At 37.3% G+C, this 26,858-nt stretch overlaps 1 protein-coding gene across 4 annotated transcripts; it reads right to left on the bottom strand.

Moving 5' to 3' along the window:
- Positions 1-4,997: 4,997 nt before the first annotated feature.
- On the bottom strand, positions 4,998-26,599 carry lrrn3b (leucine rich repeat neuronal 3b). Of its 4 annotated transcripts, none has more exons than XM_073816056.1 (3): positions 26,312-26,599; positions 14,838-14,992; positions 4,998-8,505 (listed from the first exon to the last, which is right to left on the bottom strand). In XM_073816056.1, the coding sequence occupies exon 3, from the start codon at positions 8,171-8,173 to the stop codon at positions 6,053-6,055; it is 2,121 nt and encodes a 706-aa protein (XP_073672157.1). In that variant the 5' UTR covers positions 8,174-8,505; positions 14,838-14,992; positions 26,312-26,599; the 3' UTR covers positions 4,998-6,052. The 4 variants fall into 4 exon arrangements, with proteins under 4 accessions (XP_073672157.1, XP_073672167.1, XP_065121832.1 ...); XM_073816066.1 differs by having other exon boundaries at positions 14,877-14,992; XM_065265760.2 differs by lacking the exon at positions 14,838-14,992.
- Positions 26,600-26,858: the final 259 nt, after the last annotated feature.

Genomic DNA, 26,858 nt, shown 5'->3' with positions numbered 1-26,858 from the left:
GTATTGCCAAAATTGTTGGCAGCGTTGTACTCTGCTGACCATTTTCATTGCCGTTGCCTGGCAACACCATCTTAAAAGCTGCCCTGAGTATCATCATTTTGAAAAAATGGAATAACGTGGGTATTTGCAGTGTACACATTTTGAAATCACAGGGGTCTCATCTGAAGTCTATTTTAATGTGCCGTTACCATAATGCAATATTGGCCCAAATTGAGCTTTCACCATTTAGTTGTTCATTCCAAGTGTTTATAGATGATCGCTTGTTAAAAAAAACACAGACAGAGAAAGCCGGTGTTGTACTAAATTCATACACCAGGCTACATTGCCCCAAACCTAATCCTGACCCCAACCAAATAGGAAGTCATTATCTCACAGAGTGTCAAATTTACATTTATGCATTTGGCAGACACCTTTATCCAAAGTAAACTATGGTGCCTTTATGGTTTACATTTTATCAGTGTGTTCACTGGTAATCAAACCCACGCTGCTACAGGAACACCTCCCCAGTGTAGGTGTAAATTTCGATAAGACACCAGCAGCACAGAAATGCGCTGTGACCCTTTAATGCAAAATCTGGTTCAGTGCACATATGCACCAGTTAGACATGCAAGGTATCTCACACATTGCTCTTTTTGTGTGCATGTAGACACGTGTGAATAGCTCATTAGCCCATCCATTGATTCTACCTCTCGGCTGTCTTGGTGATTCTTTTTGTGAAGACGGGCTGAAAGACAAAGCAATCGATCAATGATCAAGAAAGTAATGATCCATGCAGGAATCCGAGTGCCAGCTGGCTAAAAGGCTCCATATGGAATACAATGTTGTCCTCATTTATACCTTAGACTTCTTCCCTTAGATGAGAGCGGTGATGAACTGCATTAAGTTTGAGTTGCTGGATATTGTTTATTTGTATATATGTTTTACCTGAAGGTCAAATTTGACAGATTATCAACATAATATAAATAGATAAATAACCTTTATAAATACTGTAATGTGGTTAAAGACGGTTTCATCAGACGCACATGCAGCACTTTACTTAAGGTTTCTGTTTGTTTAATGGTTTGACTAGTTGCTAAACTGAACTCTTGAACAAACACCTCATTGAAAATAACAAATGTTTTGAAATGAATGGGTTTCATAGCGCAGCGCACACTGCATCCTGTGTGAAATCTGCATAACGCCCTGGATTTATAACTCAAAACGAAATGAAAGAACCGGAATGTGGCACACTAATCGATCTACCTCAATGATCTTGCTTTTGAAATCAAAATGTGCAAAAATCGAAATTGAAAAACTATTAATTGCAAAGCCCTATTAAACCCTGCCAGATTTTCTAAACCCTGTGTACATTGTACGCGTATTTGCACATGGGCCTACAGGAGAATATAGTTTGTTGCCCAAGAGACACATTGCATTGTGTCGAACGTCTATGTACATGTACGAGTACAAAAAAACTACACTTTACAAGGCTGTGCGTGCATACACGTAAAAAAACACACTATACTCCAGGCTTAAGATTTGTGCTTGTCAGTTTAGTGGTATTTATGCATTTTTTTTACGCCTAAAAAGTGTCTTAAACCCTACACTAATTTGCGCCGCTCTTGGTAGACTGCACTGGAAATTAGATTTTTGCACCCGTGTTCCCCTTTGTCAGTAGATCACCTGCAGAAATTTTGATGCTCTCACGCTAATTTGCCTTGTTTAGTAAATCTGGCCTTTAGATTGTATCTTGAAGAAAATGTTACATTAAAACTTTAGCATTGTTTCCCTTATTATAAGATTCTATTATTGATCATTTATAGAGCTGTTTGTGTTTGTGTAGTTAAAATTTTCTAGATGACAATATTACTTCCAACTGTTTAGCACTACATCACTCATAGTCTGAACTTTTATTTTGTTTTAATAAAGGTTGAGACACAGACATTTTACAATCCAGATCCTATGAGGATGAGCTTGCAGGGAATAAAGAGCTATAATTATCTAAACCCCAGGGTGCTTGTGAAAGGATTATAAATGATTGTTGTCATTTTGCTTTTTATTGCAATAGTGGCCTTTAGCAGAGAAAACTTGGGTACAAACATGTAGTTTTTAATAGGGCAATAACTTAATAATCCTGGGTTCAGCTCATAAACAAACAAAGGTTTGGGACTTCCATAAGCAAAACTTCTGTGTTTTTTGTAATTTCTTCAGGAATATAAAACCTTTTCAGGTGTTTGTGAAATTGAATTTGCCAAGAGAGAACAAGAAAAATTAGTTTTATGACATACTGAAAATTCACTGTTAGACCTTTAAAGCTTTTATGGGTGTATGAATTCACTACTTTCATAACAGGTTGAAGTTATTTGTATGTGCAGTGCTTTTAAGATTTATCACAGATGTTTTTTTGTCATAAGTCGCACATTTAAATGCAATAGCCAACAGTACATTGTACGGGTCAAAATTATTATTTTTTAATGCAAAAAATCATTAGCATATTAAGTAAAGATCATGTCAAAAAAAGATATTTACAGTAGTACATTTCCTATACCGTAAGTATATCAAATGTATTTCTCATTAGTAATATGTGTTGCTTAGCACTTCATTTGGACAACTTTAAAGGCAATTTTCTCAATATTTCGATTTTTTTGCACTCTCAGATTCCAGATTTTTGCATCTCTGCCAAATATTGTCCTATCCTAACAAACCATACATCAATGGAAAGCTTATTTATTCAGCTTTTAGATGATGTATAAAACACCCTTATAATCCTTTTTGAAGTCTAGGGTCACATTTAATGTTTTATTCTGTCCTTATTAAGGATTAAATTATGACACCCTGCTAATTATTCATACATAAAGAAAAATTTAATTTTGCAACAAAGTTAACAGCATTTAAACATGTAGGCAATCGTAACATCTCGTAATATCTCATCTTTGTGTAGCTTTGGTTTTTCACTTATGTCTGGTCATTGGAGACCTATTCATATTCTCTGGTTTTCAAAATCTACTCCAGCTGAAAAGCACTTCTGCAAGCATGCCATTTCTTTTGAGCAGTGCAGGTACACAGTGACCTTGTCTGTAAACTTCAGAAACGCTCAACCCATGATGCGACAGAAAGGGAAGGCAAAAGCCGGTGGACTCCTGCCTGTCTGAAGAGTGCTGGCACAGTGGTTTGACTTATAATTTAGCTTTCCTTGTGTTTGACTGATAGCCGGCCTCTAAAAGGCCTGTCTGCACTGCTGAAAGCCTTGCTGATGTATGAACACGTCTGTCTGACAAATCCTCCGTGTCAGTCATCGGCTGACAAGCATTCATCATGTTTGTAATTTTTTGGGTTGTGAATCCGTGCTGGATCTTAAATGGAGCAGATACAATGCGATTCCGTGCAGTCAATTCGGTTGTTTTAGGTTTGAAGCATTAGATTAGATCTGACCGTTTCATTTCTGATACCATTTTAAAAATAATTCACCAGTAAATGAAAATTCTGTCATCATATTTTCATCTTGATGTTGTCTGTGAAACACAAAAGGCTACAGATTTTGTAATCATAATTTTGTGCTTTTGTTGAAGTTGTGGTTTGAAAGTACAATTTTTTTTTTTGCGAAAATGATGATTGTTTTGCTAGATAACAATCTTATGCCTCAGTTGGTATCGTTTAGTGCTTATTGAAGCTACATTGAAACTGTAAACTGTTGAGGTCCACTAAAGTCAAATATATGGAGAAAAATCCTGGAATGTTTTCCTCAAAAAACTCAATTTCTTCTCGACTAAACAAAGAAAGACATAAACATTTTGGATGACATGGCAGTAAGTAAATTATCAGAATTTTTTTTATAAAAATTGAATATTCCTTTAATATTGATTGAATAAGCCCATGTCAAAAATGTGATGAATTTCTCTCTCAGAAAATCAAGTTTTTCAGATTTTTCAATGTGGAAAAACAAACTTGTGTTTAATGCTGCAGTGCAAATGAACCATAATTTGCATGTCTATGTGTCATATACCACGTGAAAGCTGAGAGTCTCCCATTTTCAGTTATATAAGACACATTCATAGGACATTTCTAAAAGTCTTGTAAAGGTTTATTCAAATTATGTAAATGTCCAAAAAGCAAAAACATTGAAATTTTTGTATCCGACTTGAAATTCATCACGCATAAGCCTCCAAAAACTGAATTTTTTCAACATGTAGCAGCTTTAAAATGTATTTAAAATAGGATGGTTATCAGAAGTTGAGCTACAAAAACAGATAAGCTGTTCCTGAATTTTGGAGAAAAATACAAAAAATATCTGCACCAAAATAAGAACCATGCTAAAAGCATAATAATAATTTATAATTTATGCCTAGCCCTGCACTGACCCGATTGTTACTTGTGTGATTTAATGTTCTGGTCTGTTTTTACTTTTTAATAATTGAAAAGATGTTCCTGTAATGAATTATATAGGTGTTTCTTTGCCCAAAGCATGGAGCACAGAGAACACAGAGATGATCAAAATCATGTTTTTTGCACAGAATAATAGGCATAGTGTCAATAAAATCATTAATTTAAGTATTTTTCATGTTATAAATAAAAATGTAAGTATATGAAAGGCTTAGTTTTTAATCTGTCATTTACAGCAATAATCACAAAAAAATTTTATGGTCTCGGCTACTTTTGACACCCTAAATCTCATCATTGGATTATGCGACTTTAGCCAGGGTCTCGCAGGCAGGGTCACATATTTGAATGCAAGCTACAAATGCTTATACATCAGCACCACTAGTTCACCCCTGGCTACAAAAATTACATTTTGGAGCGGCATGCACACAAACAACACAGAGATTTTGATAAACTACTATTGCGTTTCACAGAAGCAATGTTAAGTCATTGATATCATAATGAATTAATCTAATATTGTAGAATTTTCAATTCTGAGTGAATTATTTCTTAGATACTACAGTATATATCTTCTGTTGATGATGGTCAAGCGTCTTCAGTATCAACAAACAATCAGTAAGCATCTTCACTCCAAAAAGAAAAAAATTAACTTTGACATTTATTTAGTTTTAACATTGCCTTAAGCACATTGGTCTCATTGACTAATGTGCTTAGGGTAGAACAGACAACACAATCGATATAAAAATGGCTTTTATATTTTTACACTCAAAGCAAGGACGCAATCATGATTAGCTAAAAATACTGAGAGAGCATTTCCACAGATTTGCAAGTGAGGCTGGAATCATGGCTCTATTCACCAGGGATCTCACGAAATAACAATAACAATCGAAAGCAGTTTTTCTGGTGTGAGATTCAGGAGTAGGCACTTACCCTGTCACGGTCAACCTTCCGCAATCTACGTCTGAGGGATGCTTTTAAAGTGTCTTCATTTAACAACATCCAGTCCTGATAGTAATAGAATCAAATATAATATATGTATAGATAGATTCCTTAAGATGTACACTTGTGTTTTATTCAGCAAATGTGTGGTTTTGTTGTATCTTTCATACTGTAGTGATTCGCACTTGTTTACTGCCTGGCTACTGCACAGAAGATACCTGTTACATTTCAGGATAGAATATATAACAATTTTAGCCATGAAAAGACAGATCTGCTCTTAAATAGAAAACGACACATTTCATCAAAAGTTCACATCATAATCACCGTTATCCTCTATTCTACTAGATTTCCTTCTTGACAGTTGGTCGCTCTATGCGCCTATGGTTGTCGTACAGCACAGACGTATTGCTTGGGAACGAAAGGACCGTTCCCACTACTCTTTAGACATTTAACAGTCAGTTATGAGAAACAACACCTTCCCAACGTCTTAATATCATCTGTCCTCAGTGAATGACCTAGAAATATCACACTGCATGTTTTAGCAGCGAGTCTCTCCCTCTAGTTTCCACTGTTACATTGCTACTTGCCACGTGTTGACAGCTCGTGATGAAGGGCTATAGAGCTAGTTATACATCTCTTGCTTCGAATACGATGTCTGTATCAAGGCAAAAAGATAAACAGCAAAATTGGAACGGTAAGTTCTCCTCGTTTGCCTCGTCATTTGCTTGTAGTTTTTGTGGTTCTGTGACTAGACACCTTAAAAGTCGTTATCCAAAACGTTTATGACCGTGGCTTTGACCTCAACGGCAGCTGGCATCCCTTTACCAGAAACCCAAAGCCTTGTAAAGGGAGACCGCTGGCTGGTCTCAGACATCAGAGCCATTTTAGATGGAGATCTCCTCAGATTTTCATAAAAGCAGCGGCTCCTCATGAAGCCATAAATCAGAAAGCAAGGCACCGAGAGCGCAATAAAAAGCACACCAAACGCCGCAACCAGTGCCACGTCCCACCTCTCTGATTCTTTTATGGCTTGTTCTAATTCTTTAGTTATGACGTCGACACACCTGCTGTCATGTTTATAGTGGATGCTGTGAATCTCCAAACAGACTTTGTACTGTGTGGCAGGGCTAAGATGTGTAAGATTATACATAGTCACGTCAGATGGCACCCTAGCTGTGAATGCCACAGTTGGATAGTTTGCACTCGGCGTTGTATACCACTTAATGTTTGGAGCCAGACTACCGTGTGAGGCTTTCCAGGAAATCAACACAGAGTTGGTTCGTACAGACTGGATGCTGACGTTCAGTGAGTCATTAACAGGTTGTGGAAAGTACCCATTCACCTCCACTGAGACAGATTTAAGGTCTGCCCCAACAAGATTGTGTGCCACACAAGTGTACAATCCGGCCTCATATTCAGTGATGTCATAGATATCAAGCGTGCCTTCTGGGTGCATGTAGAATCTGTCAGAGACGGCGTTTGGGATGACTCTTCTCCCAGATGGAGTCACCCAGTATATGTCGGGCTCAGGTTCAGCAAAGGCGCGACAGTGTAAAGACAAAGATCTACCGGTATCCACGCTGATTTGTGTAGGAAGGCTCTCAGAGGAAATGAGAGGCAGACAGATCTCCATCATCTCTCTGAAGTGAACCTGCCGTACGTGCTGACCTTCATACTCCGGGGGCTCCACGCAGAACAGGGAATCAGGCTCCATAAAGCGGATGTTAGTTTTGTTCATGTTCATCCACCGCACAACACAGTCACAGCGGATAGGGTTAGAGTGCATGCTAACCTCCCGAAGATTCGGAAGAGATTCCACAGTGATCCTGTGCAGTGCACTTAAAGCGTTACCATTTAACATTAAAGTTTCCAGCCTTGGCAGCCTGTAGAAAGCATTCGGATGAATGTAAGAAAGTTTAGGGTTGTTGGTGGCTTCGATTTTAGTCAGCTCTGGGAGGTTGTTGAGGGCAAAACTATCAATAGACACTAACTCGGGCATGCTATTAATGCCCAGCTCTTTAAGATGGAGCATGTCTGCAAAGTCGCCCCTTTGAATTCGGCCGATGGGATTCTTGTTGAGGTCTAAAAACTTGAGGCTCTTAAGATGCCTGAGAGCACCATGAGGAACATTGGAGAATGTATTGTCATAGAATGAGACGCTCTCTAGATTATCAAGGCCAACAAGGGCATCATCTGGTATCTGTGACAAGTTCATTCTGGTAAGGACCAGACTTCGTAGGTTTCTCAGAGGCTTAAAATTCATGTTCTGAATAGACAGAATTGGATTTTCCCCAATCATTAAAATTTCCAAATTCGGTAAGGGCTCAAACCATTCGCTGCTGATACTCTGAAGCCGGTTGGAGTTAAGATGTAGTCTTAGCAAGCTCTGAAGACCACGGAAAGCCTCTGGAGAAATGACGGAAATCAGGTTATGATTTAAGTAGAGCTCTTGAAGGTTGGTTAGTTGAGACAGGCTGTTGTCTGGTAGGGTGCGTATCCAGTTTTCTTCCATGTGCAGAGACAGTAGTTGAGGGAGGTGACCCATGTTGACGTCACTTATCGAGGACAGGTTGTTTTGTGAGAGATCAATCTCAGTGATGTTGGGCAGGTAATCCAAAGGGTTTTCAATCTTACCAATGTTGTTGGTCTGAAGTAAAATGACTTGTGTATCAGCTGGCAATTTAATGGGCAGTGTAAAAAGTCCCAGGTCATTACAGTCAACAGTAGGAGCCTCCATGTAGACAGAACTGGGGGAAAACCAGGGTCTGATTTCACAAACACAAAGCTTAGGGCAATCAACTTTTTCATCTGCAGCACAAACAAAGTTAGTTACTGCAAGCCCCACTAGCAAATAATCCGCAAATGATATGTCCTTCATATTGGCACAATTCCCAAAGTGGTTGGTCCTTGAAGATTATGTGGCAAAGCACTTCACATTAAAAAAATTAAAAAAGTTTTGAATCCTAATGAGGGCTTTCCCTAGGCCCTGATCGAGGTGCAATATCCCGTTGCTGGTTCTCGTTTGGATTGAAGGTGCTGAATGAAATTCTACAGGCTATACAGAAAAAGGTAAATAGGTCACCTTCAAACCTCAGGTAGCAGTTGTTTCCATTAAACAGAGGCAAGGCTGTTAATATCCTGGAGTATTACAGATTCCAACATGCTCTCTGAGCATCACGTGATGCCATCATTGGTCTAATCCACTTCTGCCTGAGGAAAATAAAGAGAAAGATATGAAAAATATTAGCATTTAATTACTGGAAAAATGCAAGGGCAACACTAATGCAAGACAGAGGATTGCTGACATTTACAGAAGTCAAACAAATCACTGTAACGTCTGCTGACATTTTATTCAGCAGTACTTTGCACGCCAAGCCTTTGACATATGGATACAGATGTCCTTCACCTAAAATACTATCTTGTGAGTTCAATGCTGTTGTTCCCTAAAATGTTGAACATAAAGTTTAGTGCGTTTGATTTGTGCTTATATTGCTGCAACCAACCAAACTCCCAGATGTCACATTGTAAGCCTTCTACAAAACACGCTGACACTTTGGATAAATAGTATTATTTCCATTACTATTACTATAAATTACATACTAAGGTACTATGGCCTTGAGTATGTGATATTTTAGCCTGATATTATGAGAATTCGTATATATTTTACGAGTTGGCTAATTCGTATGAATTCATAGGAAATTAATCGTGCAAAAACGTATGATTCTCATGAAAAACAACAACAACAAAACCAAACCCCTTACCCCGCCCCTAACCCCAACTTCAAAGGGGTCAAGGCAAATTGTTCATATGAATCGTTCATACAAATTAGACAACTTGTAAAATATGTACGAATCCTCATGAGATAGCGTTGGATATTAATGCGCATTTTTAACTCAACAAAGATCCTTTAACAGTGATCACATACAGAAAACAAGCGAGTCAGTGCTCTGTCACATTCCTCTTTTCAACGTCAGTGCTTAGGAAGGTCAGGATTAGGGATGTGCGAGCCTAGTCTTCTAAACTGTACAGCTGCTACTAGTCGACGCCTAAACAGTAGTCGACTACACGAAAAAATACAAATAGTATATTCTTTTGTTCAAATTACTGTATTTTTTTTGTTCGATTAAAACATAATTTTAAAGTAACACATTAAAGTGTATATATTTGTTAAAAATATATAACAATTTTTTTTTAAAAATGTATCTGACCGGAAAAGAAATAATTTTACCTTGGATCTCGCATGCGGTTTCTTCATATCAGTGGCGCAGTTGTGCAGGACTTAGAAATTACCACTGTAAAGACGAGCATGGTGTGGAGTATTTGAAAGAAATTGAAAAAGTGTTATCTATGCAGGCCCTTCAATCTATTTTTCCTATATTTTGTTTTATTTTTTCTCAAATGTAAAAAATAAGAAATCGCATATTAACCCATCTCCACAGTCACCCACAAGTACATATCGATTGTGCAGGGAGAAAAATCAGAGTAGTGGTGCCACACATGCTATCCATTTCTCTCTAAAACAACATGCGGTTTGATTTTGCTATAACGCCAAACAAAGACAATCCAGGTTACATCTTACTGCTTTGCATGTTTTTATTAATAAAAAAACAAGTATATTTACATGTTGGGGTGAAAGTTGGGTCATTATAGTATGTTGAAATTAAACCTTCTGAAGATATGTGTTTCCGTATTTCTGTAATTTTATTTGATGTTTAATAAAACCATGGAAAGATCCGGCGTTTGTATAATTTATAATGGGTTAAAAATTATGTAATGCAAAATTTGCCAAATTCTGTGAGATTACACACTATACAGTAAATAATTCCTGAGTAAAATGTTTTAAAAATCCTGCATTCCACAATTCGATTGCACCCTCATTTTCCACATAGTGGAAATCATACAAGCCATGTCATGGCAATCTGGCATAGCCTTTAAGCTAATATTTACACTGGAGCTATAAGGAGCAAAAGCACGTACAGTAGCTATTAGCAAAGGAGATACTATAGCAGCCTGAAGCATGCAAAAATCCATTGCGTCATCTATTTTAGCTCTCTGCTGCTGTGATCTCATTCGCTCTAAATAACTGAGCTATTGAGAAAGCTGTAACATGGTGTTGCATTTATAAACATTTTATTTTTATCATCTTAGTGTATAGAATGTTCCTTGTTCTTGTCAGTTATGTGCAGAGAGAAGGCTTTATCGAGTCTGAATAGCTAATACCAGGGAGAAATATTATCACATTAAGTTTAGAGCTGGCGCATCAGAACATGATAAACAATAATAACCTAACCCAAGCGCACCACATATGTATAACCTTTACTTAGCTGCAATGATGATGGGATGACTTTTTTTAAACAAATTAATGGATCCTATTTATACACAACGCATGTTAAAGAGGCAGGTTTTTGGACTGAATTTTATCTTTTAGACTAGTCGATAGTGCTGTGTTCAAAATATTAATATGACAATACATTGTCATGAACTACTGATGATGCACACATCAATACAGCACGCGTCTGATGCACTTTTTAAAGTAGCGTGATGAATCGCAGTTGATACGTGATCCATATGGAAAGGACACATGTGACCCGTGGAGTGTATACTTGACTTCCGCGTCCATCATGCATGCACATGTCTGCACAACGCATTTAGGGAAAAAAGACGACAAAGAGCTGCAGTGTGTCTTTAGGAGAAGTGATATAAACTACAGCTTTACATTAATAATCTGATTTCTATAGAGATATAGTATTTATTCTGAGTCCATGTTTATACATATATTCATAGATATAGAAGAATTATATGAGAGAAGATTATAATGCCTTGTAGGCACTTACTTTGTAAAATGATTTGAATCAACATCAGTTAGGTACTGTAGCTCTGAGATTTTATGTCTTTCTAAGAGTTCCCCCCAAAACTAAATGAATGGCAAAAACACAACTGTTACAACACTTATTTAATGTACAATAATCAGATAATAATGTCATTAAATTCTGAACAAAAATGCCATTCAAAATCGCCCCTTATCGTGATGTGCATCGTATTGTGGTATTGTATCATATGTGAATACGTATTGTATTGGGAAATTGTTGGCAATACACAGCCATACTAGTTGGTTACAAAATTTGTATTTAAACGACTGCTAAATTTGTCGCAGTGCACATCCCTATTCAGGATACCACAAAAAGAGTTGAGGTTTACAGGCATGGAGAAATCTAGAGTTCAGGCTAAGGGTGTGTTTTTGTTTCTGGTGCAAAAGGGAAAAAATACAGAAGTATGGAAGCTTGCTATATAAGGACCTTAATGATGGCCATAGATATATACACTAGATGTGTCTTGGGGTTCTAAGCATGCGTCAAAACCACCGCCATCTTGAAACAGGGGTCTTGTCATAGGAATTAGCTAGGTTTCGCTGCTATCTCCACCTGTACTTGGAATTCATGGACGATGACAGACTTTTGTGCTGCAAATGGATGTTAAGCCTACTAGCACTATGCATTATATTTAGAAAAAGTAGATTTTCTTCAAAACTTTACATTTTCTCTGGACTCAATGCTAAATACATATCTGACGTTTGTAACGAAAAAAAAAAAACTAGAAATTCACATTCATTACAATTTATGGTGATTTTATTGCCGTTACACTTTTGCCTACATTGACGCTGATCCATTTAAGAGGAGGGGCTCCCCTGTTTCAAGATGGCAGCTCTATCTAATGCATTCATTTCAATGAACTGCCGTAGCCAAGGTAACATCTAGTGTATATATCTATGAATGATGGCAAATGAAACATAAATTATATAGAGCATCATAATGTAGATGGTTAGCCCCGCTAGCTGATGCTAAAGCCGATGCCACCATTCTATCAAAATATTTTATGTGGAAATTTCGTTACGCAACAATGACTTCTATCTTTCTTTGTTCTGCTGACTACAAAGGAAGATATTTTGAATGATATTTGAAACCAAGCCGAGCTGGGGCACCACTGATTTCTATAGTAGGAAAAAATATGATACAATGGAAGTGAATGGTGCCCCAGATCTGTTTGGGTTTTTAATTTTTTTAAATATCTTCATAACAAAGAAATTATTACAGGTTTGGAGCAACTAGTGAACGCATTTACCTTTGTGTGTTTATTATATCCTATTGGTGTGAAGCTGTTCTCCCAGTGGTCGGAAAATGAATGCTTGACTATACCTGTCAGCCATAAATACAAGAAAATGCACCTAGTTTTCCTGACTGACACAAATGGCCTATTTTCCTGATGTGTTAAATAGAGCACTTCTCTTGCAGGTACAGTAGGGCTGGTTTGCAAGTGCATAGACACGCTCGCCTGGTGACAGCATAATGTTAATCTGTATTAAATAGAAAAAAAACAGTCCAGCTCATCTGTATTTCCAGTGTAATTTTATACATTTTATTTAAAATATATTCTGTGTTACGGATCTGAGAAAATGTGATGGTTCTGAACCCCTGACTGTGTTTTGATACAAATTGTGATTTCAGTCAGTACTCCCAGATTGAATGTCAGGTACAGACAGATTTAGGGATGCTGAATCAAAGAGCTCTTTTGGGATGCCAGCCCACATTTAGCCTATGCAGTAGCATTAGTAGTCTGTTGTGCAACACTGTTTTTATGATCTTACCCTTTTGCACAAGGTTGCTTTGTGTTGCATTTATATTAGATTCCCATTTATTCTATTAGCAAATGCTATCTAAAGCGACTTTTAGGAGTATTTAACATTTTGTTTTAAAAACCAGCAACAAGCAGTGTATAAAGAGCTATTTACAAGTAGTATTGATGCAGAGTTTTTACTTCACACAGTAAATAAATTGGACCATTTACCAATGCACAATAAACACATAGCTCAATGGGGCATGGATATTTTGGCATTGCTGTCAGTGTATTACATAAGTATTCCACAGTCAACAACATCATCTGCAACATTTAAGGTTTGTCCACATTATTTGTCTGTTTTTGAGTTAATAATTTAGATTCATATCAGCTAAAGCTAAAATAAGCTACAGTTTTGTTGTTGCAATCTTGTTTACATATGTTTTGAATCAAAAAGCATTAAAAAAATCTTTTTTGTCATTTAAGGATTAGACAAACAATACATTGTCCCCTCAGTAGGGTTGTGCCGATAGACAATAGTATCGTGTATCGACGATCTTCAGACATATCGCCAATGGCTGGATTTCATGGCGATAGTCATGACGATAGTTGGCGAATGGTTAATATTATTATCATCATAGTTTTACATTAACATCCACATTGCATGCTTTTCCTCGCATGAGGGTTTGTGGGCTTCACTTTACCCGGAGAGCTTGTAAAGAGAGAATTCCTTCTTGCACGTACCTGCACTTAATGCGCGCGTCTTGGACTCCTTCTAGCACTAAATCCAGCGCGCCGCGTCATGAGCAGCTGCGGTTCTCTCTGTGCACGCGCTCTCGCGTCTATCCGAAGTCTAAACATAAACTAAAGTATTAATCCTTAATTAATGTGTTTGTTCAGTTTAATGCGTTTCATGCGAGCTGAGGCAAACTTACTTTTTGTTTAAAATATGACCCGCTGCGTATTGGCGCCTCTCTCACTCTCGCGTACATGCAGAGAGGTGTGCGCTCTGTCCGAAGTCAGATCACTAGGTATTAATCCTGTATATGATATGCGTTTCAATAAGTTGTAGCAACACGTCCCTCGTGTTTAATATATGATTGTGTTTTAAATATGATTGCGTTCCGCTCGACCGATGAGTTTAAAAAGGCACCTCTGAGAGCACCACTGCTTGACACATGTAGCCCTCTGCAACAGCACCTAACAAATGCATGCATTGAATTGTTTGTATGTGCGCGCACGTGTGTCTGTGCGCAGATGCATGTTTTTACAGTTATTAAGTAATCATGGTTAGGGTTTTAATGACACGCTCGCATTAATGGCATCAGTTTTAAGAAGGTTGCGGTCATGATTGTGTTGCTCTTGTTCTTTTTTGTCCACCTATCAAGTGACTTGTTATAATGATTAAAAAATTAACAAATAAAAAAATGAGTAAACTACCGCCCCGCCCCCCGATACTATCGTGTATCGCCGATCTCACATGCTGACGTAAGGACGATCTCAAAATGGGGCATATCGCCCAACACTACCCCTCAGCAATAACCTTATATTATCTGAGATCACATAGATTGGCCAAGATTCAGCAATACTAAGTAATGTTTTTGTGTGTGTAATGGCTGGCTCGTGATAGTGTTCAGGAAGCTATTTCAGTTAGAGCTTCCACTAAAAACTCTCCCAGGAGAGAAGACACACTAATACAGCTAAAGCTGTATTAACCTCAACTGACTCTGTTATAGCAATAAAGGTGTGGCGCACCCATTAAAAACTCCAGTCAAAGACAAATGAAAGAAATTAGGCTTAACCCAGTTAAGTGTAGGTGAGGACGTACAAACGTAAAGACTTGGAACAATTCTGTGGTTCATAGAGCTTAAGTGGCAATAACTTGCATAGAGCAGCATGCTTACAGAGACAGAGAGAAATGCGACCAATACCGGAGAAAATGAAATTTCAAGATGGATGCCTCTAATCACCGTTCTGATGTACTGCACAGCCAGTGAATGAAATTGGAAGGAAGTGTAAGTATCGGCTTCCCCTTCGGTTATTTTCTAGACCCGATATCACAGAGTTAGCGTCGTCTTGATTAGCCCTGTAAAATAAAGGGGCATGTTTGACTAAATGTGTCCGATAGGAAGAAGGCTGTCTGAACAATGGGAAGTAACTCAGGCTGAGCAGTGACAGCAGGGCTCCTGTATTTGCTTTGGGACAATATGTTTGAGATGGGCCGTAAATCCCGGACTGGGGACTGAGGTTCTCTTAAAGCCCAAGTTGTAGGTCTGTCGCGATAATTACTTTATTAACTTATCGCACAATTAATGAACATGACCTCTGTGATATTATCATTGTGTTTACATGCGTGTTTGTTTGCATAAAACTGAATGTCATTAGCATTTTAGCCGATCGATTGCCTCTGTCATGTCTGCTGTCTGTCTCGGAAGAGTGACATCCGCAGCTCAGGGTTCACATGTGCGCGCACACACACAGAGCGAACAGTGAAAGGCGAAGAAAAAGCATTACTCGAACTGTATTTTTGTGTTTTCAAAGCTACAAAAAGCTTCCTCTCCTCCGACGTGAGGAGATGAAATTAACGTAAACGAGCCGGCATGTCTACTTTGTTCCAAATCAGAGGCAATGAAAGAAGCTATACAAATAAAAGTCATCTGAAATAGAAGCATTAGACCCAATGTTTCGATGTGGGGTGTTCAACACTAGCTATTATAAACGTGAATGCGCATAATGGCGCATACTCACAGATGCCATCAGAGTAACAGAGTCTAAAGCAATAAACCCTGTGAAGCTGGGATTTTCACTAAACAATGACTGTTAGCTGTTTACAGGGTTCCTACACAATTTTCAATTTCAAAATTCCATACATTTCCTGTCTCAAATTTCCAGACTTCCCTACAGATTTTTCTGACCATATTTAGCTTGTTCTGATAAATTGTTTAAAAATTCAACTGCTAACAAGTATGTAACATTCTAAACATTTAGTATTGTTTTTTTTTTGCCTTTTATTACCCAATCTCACGGCAAGTCGTGTTATAGTCACGAAATATCTGATTAATTCATTTACACGATTTTCCGCTTTTTTCGTGCCATTGAGCACAAGTGTCTTTTTGTGTCAGTCAACACAAATTTCGTTAAATAGTTTTATGTTTTCGTGGCAAGACTTTCTTTTTTGTGTCATTTTATGTAATGTTTTCTCATTGTTTTTTTCTATTTTTTTACCATTGTCACTTGGGGTTAGAATGACTTTTTGTTACATTTTAGACATCCTAACACAAACCCCAACTCTAAACCCAACTCCAAGCAAAAATAGTTTTAAAATCAGAAGAAAAACATGTAGAAACCAATACATAAAATGACATCCTAACTCAAACCCCAACTTTACAAAAAAGAAATAAAAAAGAAATATCTATCATCATTTACTTACCCTCATTTCATTCCAAACTAGTAAGATCAAGTGTAAAACGATCTTTTGGCAGTGCTGGCAGACTGATCTAATCGTCATGAAAAAATTAATGTATATATAATATATATTTATTATATACATTTAAAAATTCTTAATTTTATATTTAGAAAACGAAATAGGGACATTAGTATAAACACGTACATATTTATCCATACTCTGATTTATTTTTTCCATACTTTTCCAGACCTGGAAATTACTCAAATCAAATTCCATACTTTTTCATACTTTTCCAAACCACGTAGGAACCATGTGTTTAAAATTTAAATGCAGCTTAACCAATGACTGGTACTATACCTTTTATAATATTTATTTATGTTTTAATTATTTAGAATATTACTTTGTAATATTCTTAAAAATTAAAAGTTGTGTTCTTAGAAAGGATGTACTTGCATTATTATGCTATTTTATTGCCATTATAATCAGTGACAGAAAATGGCAGTTAACCGACTTACTGAAGGCTATAAAAAGTAGCTATCGTGACAGGCCTACCAAGTTGCAGCAATTTAGTGCAAACAGCACAATCACAGTTTTTCATTTGTTTGTTCAACTTGTATGGTCTTTTTCTCAAAGTTTATGGGTAATACTTTAAACAAGGAATCGGCACCAGATAATTGCAACGTAATTGCCATGCACGATAAACACAAACAAATTTACGCACCAGTTAAATAGCATCTGCCACAAATGTAAAAGTAAAACAATTGCAAGATTACATGGTCAATTGAAATTAAATACCAGCTGTAGGGTTAGATCTCTAGTTAAACTTAAATACATTTAACTAGAAAATAGTGCAGAGGTGGAATTGCTGCATGTACCTCAAGAACCCTTTATATTATGCAGATTGTACAGAAGGGTATACAGTGTGGTTCAAATGGATCTGAAGGCTTGAGAATCTCTTTCTTATTCACATCTAAAAAAACACCCCTATGCTCTTTTCTTTGTGTTTCACTGCAACCCTATTTCTTCTTCCTCTTTCCATGTGCCCAATATAAGCTTTTCTATCAGGCCTAGAGAAAAACTTTGGAGTCTAGCAGCCAGACAGTTCGCATAAGCCTCTCGGTGGGTGGCACAGTCCGATTTGCCACTCCCCCCTGCCCTTTTCTTTATTGATTTGCCATTACATTATTTCCAAGGTAAGGAAAGAGTCCATTAAACGGGCTTCGCTATGCAATGTGCGTGCATAATGAAGTTTCGTATGCAATGCTTGAAGAACGCTTTGCACCTGCTCCTGTGTGCTCGCAAATCAGCAGCGAGTCGACGGTTAATGCAGAATCGATGTTCCAAATTAACCAATGGACCCCACAGGTTTTAGATTTCCGCCTGATGTCCTGTGCTATCTTCAATGTATTTGACTGTACACACATCTCGTTGGCTGATTACCCTTAACAAAATCTAATTGTTATAATTTATAATCATAATTTTATTGACAAATTAACTAGATTTGAATGTAAATTTTGTTAATTTTTGTGCAAATTAAATACATCTTCAAAGTCACTATACTATAATCATGACACTAAGTAATCATCTTTTTATATATATATATATATATATATATATACAGTGTTTTACAAAAGTCAAAAAGGGCCACCACCAGCTTTGTTATTGTAGCAAAGTTTAAATGACTATCCATATTTATTTTTCTCTCTATTAAAATACAAACAAAAAATACAGAAAATATTAAGAAAAAATAGCTACTTCTGGCAAAATTAAGTATTTTGTGTGATTACTCTTGGCACTTAATGCATCTCATTATGTCATAAAATAAGTAACATTTTAGCTATTTTATTTGTGGATTTTTTTTAGATGCACCAATTTTTATATTTAGTATTGGAATTGGTCTGAAACTGGCAAAAATCTGGATCGGATATTGCCATAGCAAAAAATAAATAAGTAAATAAATAAATTTACCATATTACTCGTGTGTGTGAGACACAGAGTGAATGCCAGTTTTACACTGAATGGGGAAGTAGTGGCTTGTGTACCGCAAAAACAACAAATGCAACAAACGCAAATTTGCTTACATTTTATTTATTATAATAAGCTCTTTAAGAAGCTTATTGTACTACTGATGTGGTGTATATGTAAGGGATAATCCACGGCTAGCCATGCATTAAAGGGTTTTAATGCACGACGTAGTGGCGAAGAACCACCCGACGCGTAGCCTCTGCGAAGTGCATTAAAGCCCTTTAATGCATGGCTAGCCGTGGATTATCCCGCTTATACCTTGGTTATTTGCCAAGTTAACGCTGTAATTAATTTTTACAGTGTAATTTTTTAACAGACAGGTAAAAATGACGGTCATTTTCTTAAGTTAAGGCTCGGACTCCATCCGCTTTAAATAAAGTAGTGCTGAAATAAAACCTGAGCACTTTAAAGAGAGACGCACTTATGTCCTGCTCGCTCGCTCGCTCTCTCTGCAAGTGTAACTGTGTTACTATGGTTACCAATATTTATAGTAGCAGTTTAATTTCTAACTGTAATCAAACTGACTGGAACTACCTGTGCATTAAACGGTTTTAATGCACACCTTCCAGCCAATCAGAATCGAGTATTTAAACAGACCATGGTATAATTTAGATTTGTTTTATTTACACTGTTTTCATTCTCTTGAAATAATGATATTAACAAAATGCTCTCGGCATGTATTATATGTTCATCAAATATTTTTAAATCCGCTTAATGCCAGCCTAAGGTGATTCAGAAATACTGGTTTGTTGGCAGAATCCATTAAACATCTTATTAAAAAAATTATACGCTTAATTTACAAGAAAACATATCAGACGCAAAGGGTTTTGCATCTGAGCTCTTCATATATTCTTTCACATTTATTTTCTGTTGTGTCCTGGAGTAAAATCTTATAACCATAAATACAGGGGCGGTTTCCCGGACAGGGATTAGACTAGTCCTATACTAAAATAAATATCATAGCTGTCCAAACTAAAAACAGCTTGCACATCTTAAAATATATCAGTGCCCTTTGTTTTGCCTCAAAATGCACACAAGTAATGTTTTTGGTGAGGCATGTTTGTTAAAACTATATATATTTCCTAATTAAACTAAGGCATAGTCCTGGCTTAAGCTACTCCCTGTCCGGGAAACCACCCGAAAAATTTTAATTAGCAAACCACATTTTAAGAAATATAATCTAGCTGTGCTTGTGCCACAAGTAAATAAAAACTAATAAAATTAAAAAATGGTAGCAGGCCATTAAAAATTAGCCAAAAAAGTGTTAACTACCTGGCTACAAAATCATTATTATAAAACGGGCAGTTCTGGTTCTTCATTCTGATTGGTTGAAACGCGTTCTAAGCCGTGATAAAATACAGCGGTAACCTCACGGTTCAGACCACATTACATAAGTATCACTGCGCCACTGTTGCTGCGTACTGATTTATGAAAATAAACAACAGTGTCTTTAATCATATTTTTAATTTGTCTAAAATTGCAAAATTAATGGCGATATCTGGATAAATGTCAATAAATATTGTTGAGTCATCTCGTTGATAAAGAGAAAACGTCTGAGGAGTTTATAACTCAATTTCATACGTCTGCTATTATGCACTGGGTGGCGATCTTACCCAACTTAAACACTGACGCATTCACTCAACACTGAAAACACAGCGTGTAATTTTTGATGACTCAATCTGGATCTCTTCCATAAGTTCTTTATAAAAGTTGAATTATCTCCGCTCTTAGCTAAAAATGTGAGGTGTGATAAGAGAACAAATGAAGGTAGGATGAAAGTTTTTTTTTTTTTTTTTTTTAAAGCGGATGGTCTGTTCTTTCATTTGATATTTTATGTTTATTTAAAGAAGATAATTTTGCTGCAAGGCATTAAACTAAAACTGGGTGGCAACTTAAAAAAAAGCTGGCGGGGAAAGAGTTCACCATGCTTCCAATCATATTTGATCATCACTTCAACAGTTGCACAATATCAATGTTAATGTATGAATGGTGATTTATAAAATAAACACCACAGTCTTAAATCATATTTTCATTGTGTCTTTGCTGTATCTGTGTTGATTGTGAACTGCGCTCTGTTTCAGTCACACTTGATTCTGAGGAACTACTTTGTTTGGCGGAAGAGTAATATTTGTACTAATATAATTACAACTTATTTGTGTTTTATTTGATAAAATCCCTCTAACGTTATGCATATGAAGTAACCGTTTTAAAAACGCAATAAACCCCCTCGAAGCAGTGGGGTTACAGTGCATTTTATAACAGCTAAGAGGGTTTTTCCGCTTCGCGTCGTGCCAAACAACGCCCCTTAGCTGTTATAAAATGCACTGGTAACCCCCTGCTTCTTGGGGTTTATTGCTTTACTATAAAACAGGCAGTTCTGGTCCCTTATTCTGATTGGTTGAAACTGTTATAAAATACACCCGTAACCCCACGGTTCAGACCGCATTAAATAGCTTAAGTATCACTGCGCTATACTGTTGCTACCATTGATCTACATAAATGACCAGTGGTTGCTACATACTGATTTATGAAAATAAACACACCATTCTTTAATCATATTTTAAATTTTTTAACAATTGCACAATTAATGGCGATATCCAGATAAATGTCAATAAACATTGTTATCTCATCAATTAAGAGAAATTGCATCCCTGAGGAGTTTTTAAGCCGGTCCATATTCCCATTATTATCCACTAGGTGGTGATCTTACACAACTTAAACACTGAAGTAGCCACAAAAACTCAGTGTAAGTTTTGATCATCGTTGGAATCTAATCTGTAACAAAAGTCCTTCACAAAAATGCAATTTTCTCAGCTTTTTGCTCTAAATTTCAGAGGTGATAAAAAGAGAACAAATGAAGGTAGGATCAGTGTTTCCCATACATAGGCTCTACTTGGGCGCTGGGCCCAGGTAAATTGCGACCCGCCCAAGTAAAAAAATCACTTTACGAATTTCCGTATTTCTGAACTCGACTGGATGACCCGTGTTTTGGAGAGAGAGAGAGAGAGAGAGAGAGAGAGAGAGAGAGAGAGAGAGCGCGAGAGAGAGCGTGCGAGAGAGAGGTGGGGGTCGGGTGACCGTGAAGATGATGCACGCGTCATAAACTCATCATCCAGCGCGGCAAACTGGATCAACTGCAGCAGCACATACGGAGCAGCCAGGGAACACACCGTGACCAAAATGGTCGCATATGCTTATGTGCATATGTGTTTATAGCATCTAAGTTGGCTTCATTTTGCGTGCAAGCACGTTGTGTCTCTCCGGTTGAGTGTCCGTTCACGTGCTCTCTGTTTCTCAATGAATTGGGCGCGACGCGGAGCAACCTCAGTGTCACATTGTATCCTTTCATGTTTCTGAACTTGAGCAGAGTTTTACCATTAGAGGTCTTTCTTCACTGAGGACGCGGGACCCGTACGGTTCCGGGTTTATATTTTAAATGGTCAGATGGGTCCGGGTCGGTCCTAGTTCATTACTTCGGGTCCCAAGTCTGATTAATATTGTGTGTAAAACCCGAGTCGATCGGAGAACGGCCGTGAGCGCTACCGCGCTAAAGCTCGAGGGCATGTTTTAGCGTGCCTCCGGTTTCTATGGCGATAGCAACTGGCTCTTGTCACGACCACGCGCAGCTTCATTTTCTTTATCCCATTTTTTAATAGTCTTACTATTAATAGACAACATCTTTACTAAAATCTAAACAGTTTGCACAGAGATTGTAGCAAAAAGCAGTGCTAATACTGAATGAGCAAAGCTCTAGCTGACTCAGGATATAAAAAACGCAAAGCTGTAATGTAAAGTCTGTCATCGGGACAGCACAGCAAGTAGACTTTTAAATCTGAAATAATTAGTGGATTAAGCTTTTTTTAATCGGCAAAAGAGAAATAGAAAGCAGTAAAAGTGCCTATCTTATAAAAGTTATTACCATTATAACATCAGTCACATTTATAATCTATAGACCTGCACTGTCTATATAGGCTATAGTATACATAGTATTGTATATAATTGAGTTTGATAAAAGGGGTCATCAAATTGCTTCATATATCAGTGCAAAAACATCAAGTTTTTTCGTGGTGCTTTGACAAACAGTGTCAGCTTTGTTTATGGCAAAAAAAGTTTGGGGTGGTTAGATTAATGAACTATAATGTGAAATTAATATGAATGTTTTATAAATCAAAGTATTGTGTTGTGTCACACATTATTAGTTCTTTGTTACATGTATAGTAGACCATTTTTTGTCGGTGGATAATAATGATTGCCCTTTTCACCAGCTACCACCACAAGTAAATTTCAGATCTGTGGGAAACACTGAGGATGAAACTTTTTTTAAGTGGAGTTTCTGTTCTTTCATTTGATATATTGTATGTTTATATATTTAAAGAAAACAATTTATCTGGATGGTATAAACTTTGCAAAAAACCTTAAGAGTTGCTGGTGCTGGCTGGCAACTTTTTTTAAACGCTAACAGGGAAAGAGTTAAGCATGTTTCCAAACATATTTGATCCTCACTTTAACAGTTGCACAATATAAATCTTAATGTATAAATTAGATTAATTTTGATTTATGAAAATAAACACCACAGTCTTTATTCATATTTTCATTGTGTCTTTGCTCTGTCTGTGTTGCTTGGGAACTAAAACAACTTAAAAAAAAAAAACTGGTGACCACTAGTGTTACATGTAAAGTATCATTAAATATACATAAATAAAAGATTTAAGACTGAAATTATCTGTGTATCAAAGTTTGAAAGGAATCCGACTCTGTATTGGTTTTGCTAAATTAGGTATATTTAAGACAATTACAGAAAATTGTGGAGAAGAAGTTTTCAGCTTAAGCAAAATGCATTACTGCTTTTGAGTCTGGGTTAAATTAAACCTCGAGGGTCAAATGTGGTGTGGAGTTGTGCTCTGAGCACAGATATCAACATGCATTAAATATGTTAGTGGTCAGCAGGCCAGGGAAAGCGGTCCAGTTTATATGCTACTACTGTATAACGCCTTTAAACCATCTTTTGAGATTTTTTTATCTAATTGTGCATTCTCTTAGTTTCCAAACATTTTCCTATGAGATCTGACTATTTTGCATGTGCATTCTGATTCATATTTGTTACTGATTCATACTGTCCAAATCACATTGCTCATTCAAAAACATACACGTAGCGTAGCTGTGTACTCTAACATGAATAACATGGCCTGAGGGTAGGGTACTGTGTGGAATGGGCAAGATGATTAAAGTGCATCACTAACAAGCAACTTACTACTACACTACATATAAAGAAACTAATTATTAAAACCAGTAAATTCCCCTGGGTCTATGAACAGCATTTCACTTTAATTGGGATTGATTGATTGAAGGCTTATTCCCTACAGCAAGTGTAAGTCAATCTATAGGTGTAGCGCTGCATGATTCACTGCGATGTAAACAACTCTGCCTTGACTATTTTTACATAATGGGTTCCCAGTACTTCCAGTATGTGTACAGCACTGCATGTCTCTACTTCAGGTATCGGTCTAATATAAGAACAGATGGACTGCACAGCAGTGCTTCTCAGATGGTTCTGCTCTGTTTACTCCTGAAAGCACAGATAACATATGCTGCCATCATATTCTCTTTACTAAAGTCTATATTTTGATTCAAGGCATTTCAACCAGTACAGGAGCATTGTGTTGTGAACTTTCATTAGACTGCAAATAGTAATAAAAAATATTTTAAGGGACAGTTTACCCAAAAATGAAAATTCTGTCATTATTTAATCACCCTCAAGTCCAAACCCGTATACAATTTTTTTTTTTTTTTTTTTTGCTGAACACAAAGAAGATATTTGTAATCAAGCAGGAAACAGGAGCACCATTGACATCCATAGTAGGGGAGAAAAATACTATAGAAATCAATGGTGCCCAAAAACGGTTCGGTTACTTGCTCAAAGTATCTTCCTATGTGCTCAGCAGAACAAAGAAATTTATACATATGGAATAATTAACCAACAAGCAGTTGAATTTTTTGAAAATAATGTACACCCAAGGTTGTTATGCATGGGTGTGCATTATTTTCAAATAATTCAAAGGACAGGAGTCAATTATTTTGCTTATACCAAGGTGACCACAGACATTGCTTAGGTGGTTATTTTTAAGACATTTAACAGGTCAGATGTGCGTATATTGAAAAATAATGCATACCCATGGAACATTTCTCAACCAATCAGAATAAAGCATTCAACAGCCCTGTGGTATAGGTAAGGAATAATTTACGACGGGCCATTGAATTATAAGAAAATAAATGTAAAACCCAATGTGGTAATGTGGCGCAACGCCATTATTTTAAGACATTTGACAGGTCAAGTGTGTGTTTTACAGAAAAACACCCATGGAACAGTTCTCAACCAATCAGAACAATGCATTTAACAGGCCTGTGGTATAACCTCTTTACCTTAACCTGTCAAATGTCTTTAAATAACCACCAGAGCAATGTCTGTGGTAACCGTTGTATAAGCGGAATAACTGACTCCGGTACTTTAAATTATTTGACGCTTCGCGTCATGTATTACCACCTTGGGTGTGCATTATTTTCTTATAATTCAACAGCCCGTCGTCAATTATTCCTAACATAACCACTTGAGAGTGAGTAAATTATAGCCTAATTGAAGCATCTGCCAAATGCTTAAATCTAATGTAATCTTGAAACGATTCAGTATTTATTCATTCTTAATATTGCACAAATTTGATGTGTTAATAAAATCGTATGTTTCACTAACATTAGAAAATTTGGTTGTCAAGTTTTTCACTGACAGTGCTAGCCTGCATACATGTCTACTTGGTTTGTTACAAAGCAGCGATGAGAGGAAGCTATTTTTCATATAAAGCAGGACTGAAATCAGTTAAACACTCCAGTGTGTGCAGAGCAACAGCGTCTGAGAGCTCTTTAATATCAAGGGTTTTACTTATTGTCTGTTAATTAGTGGAGCTATCAAATGGCCTATGTGATTACATCTGTGATTAAGAATTGCCCACTCAGGTCTGAGTTTAGAGAGTTTGGAAGAGACTCCAAGGACATAAACTACTGAGTGCAGTTTGTCTGCTATCAGCGAAGAAGCAGCTCTAAACATTTCTGCTTTGTAATGAATCTGTGATCCCGATGGTTGAAATGTGTGCGTGTGTGTGTGCATATTCTTGGGTAAAAAAATCTGGTTTACTTCTGTTACAGTAATGGTGCATGCATTACTCACAACATGAAACCTATACACTAATTTGCAATTCATTAGAGAACCTCTGACTTGCGTCTGGAAAGGTAAAAATGCAAGTCTGCTGCAGTTTCCTTTCTACAAAGACATATGAGAGGTCAAATTCAGTGGTTGCATGATTAACAGCCTGGGTAGAAGTCTCATCATCTGCATAATCAACCCAGTCTTAGCATAATAGGTGTTGTGTTGTTGATGTTTTTAATTAGACTGAAGCAATGGATGCAGATCAGACGAATGGATGGGAATCACAATGCCTCCATTCAAGGCGATATACATGCATTTAACGACACTTACAGCAGACGCTCCAGGCAGGCAACTGCATTTGAAATGCATGTGCTATAGGGCTGCTGTAGGACATCTTGGACGGCAACAGGGTGATTTAAGGCAGATTGAGAACAGCCAGATGCAAGACTGCCCGTGGCTATCCGTCCAGGACGTGCCTTGTGTCCAAAAAAATACGCATGCACAGATTTCCTGTTGCTGATGCACATGTGTTCATCCTCCGACCGCAGCATCAGCACCAAGAAATCTCTACTGTGTGCTAATTTATGTAGTACCTCAGTACAAGATCGCTTGTTATAATTTTTCCTCCGTTTTCGGTCATTCGTGATCGCTTTGCAGTGTAAATATCACTCTGACGCACATTCTCTCAACTTGAATGTGGATGGTCGTGCGGTAAAACGCCAAAAACGATATACAAATGATATAAATGATCATGTCAAGTGATAAATGCTTCAACTTACCGTTTAAACGTAAGTCATTCCGGCTATTAAGGCGACACGTATTCCCCTCATCTATAGCGCAGTGCTCCGGAGAGCGGGAAGCGCGCGACACGCAAATGGAAACAGGCGCGCGTCTTCTTCTTTTAACGCGGATAAAGAAATAACGCCGTGGTAACTCGTATGGTTTTGAAGGAAAATCCGCCAGTTTAAAGCATTCAAACCTTCTCCTTTGCGTTCAGAGGCGCATCTGCAGCCGCTCGCTCTCTCTTGTCACATTGACATGCCGCTGTCTGCCCAGCGGTCGTTAATATCGGAACAGCCCCTCAGTCTCCAGAGAACAGCCAATAGCAGCGGGGCGTAGAGAGATTCTCGACCCTGATTGGCTAAACAGAAGCGTCTGTCAGAAAAGAACCGCTTAGAAATAACGAGATGCAGAAGAAAATGGATTATGTTCATATTCATTTCTTCACGCATCGTGTTTTGGGTAGACAGCAATGTTTAGAGCATTTAGGTTACCCCACATTGATAATACACCATAGTATGTGTTACATATGTATTAATTATAGTA

This window comes from Paramisgurnus dabryanus, chromosome 1 (genome assembly GCF_030506205.2).
Source record: "Paramisgurnus dabryanus chromosome 1, PD_genome_1.1, whole genome shotgun sequence".
Taxonomy (NCBI): domain Eukaryota; kingdom Metazoa; phylum Chordata; class Actinopteri; order Cypriniformes; family Cobitidae; genus Paramisgurnus; species Paramisgurnus dabryanus.
The sequence above is the reverse complement of the archived record's forward strand: the minus strand, read 5'-3'. Positions and strand labels throughout refer to the sequence as shown.

Bases quoted from the DNA above. Each gene is read 5' to 3' on its own strand.
- lrrn3b (XM_073816056.1), bottom strand. From the start codon at position 8,173: ATGAAGGACATATCATTTGCGGATTATTTGCTAGTGGGGCTTGCAGTA.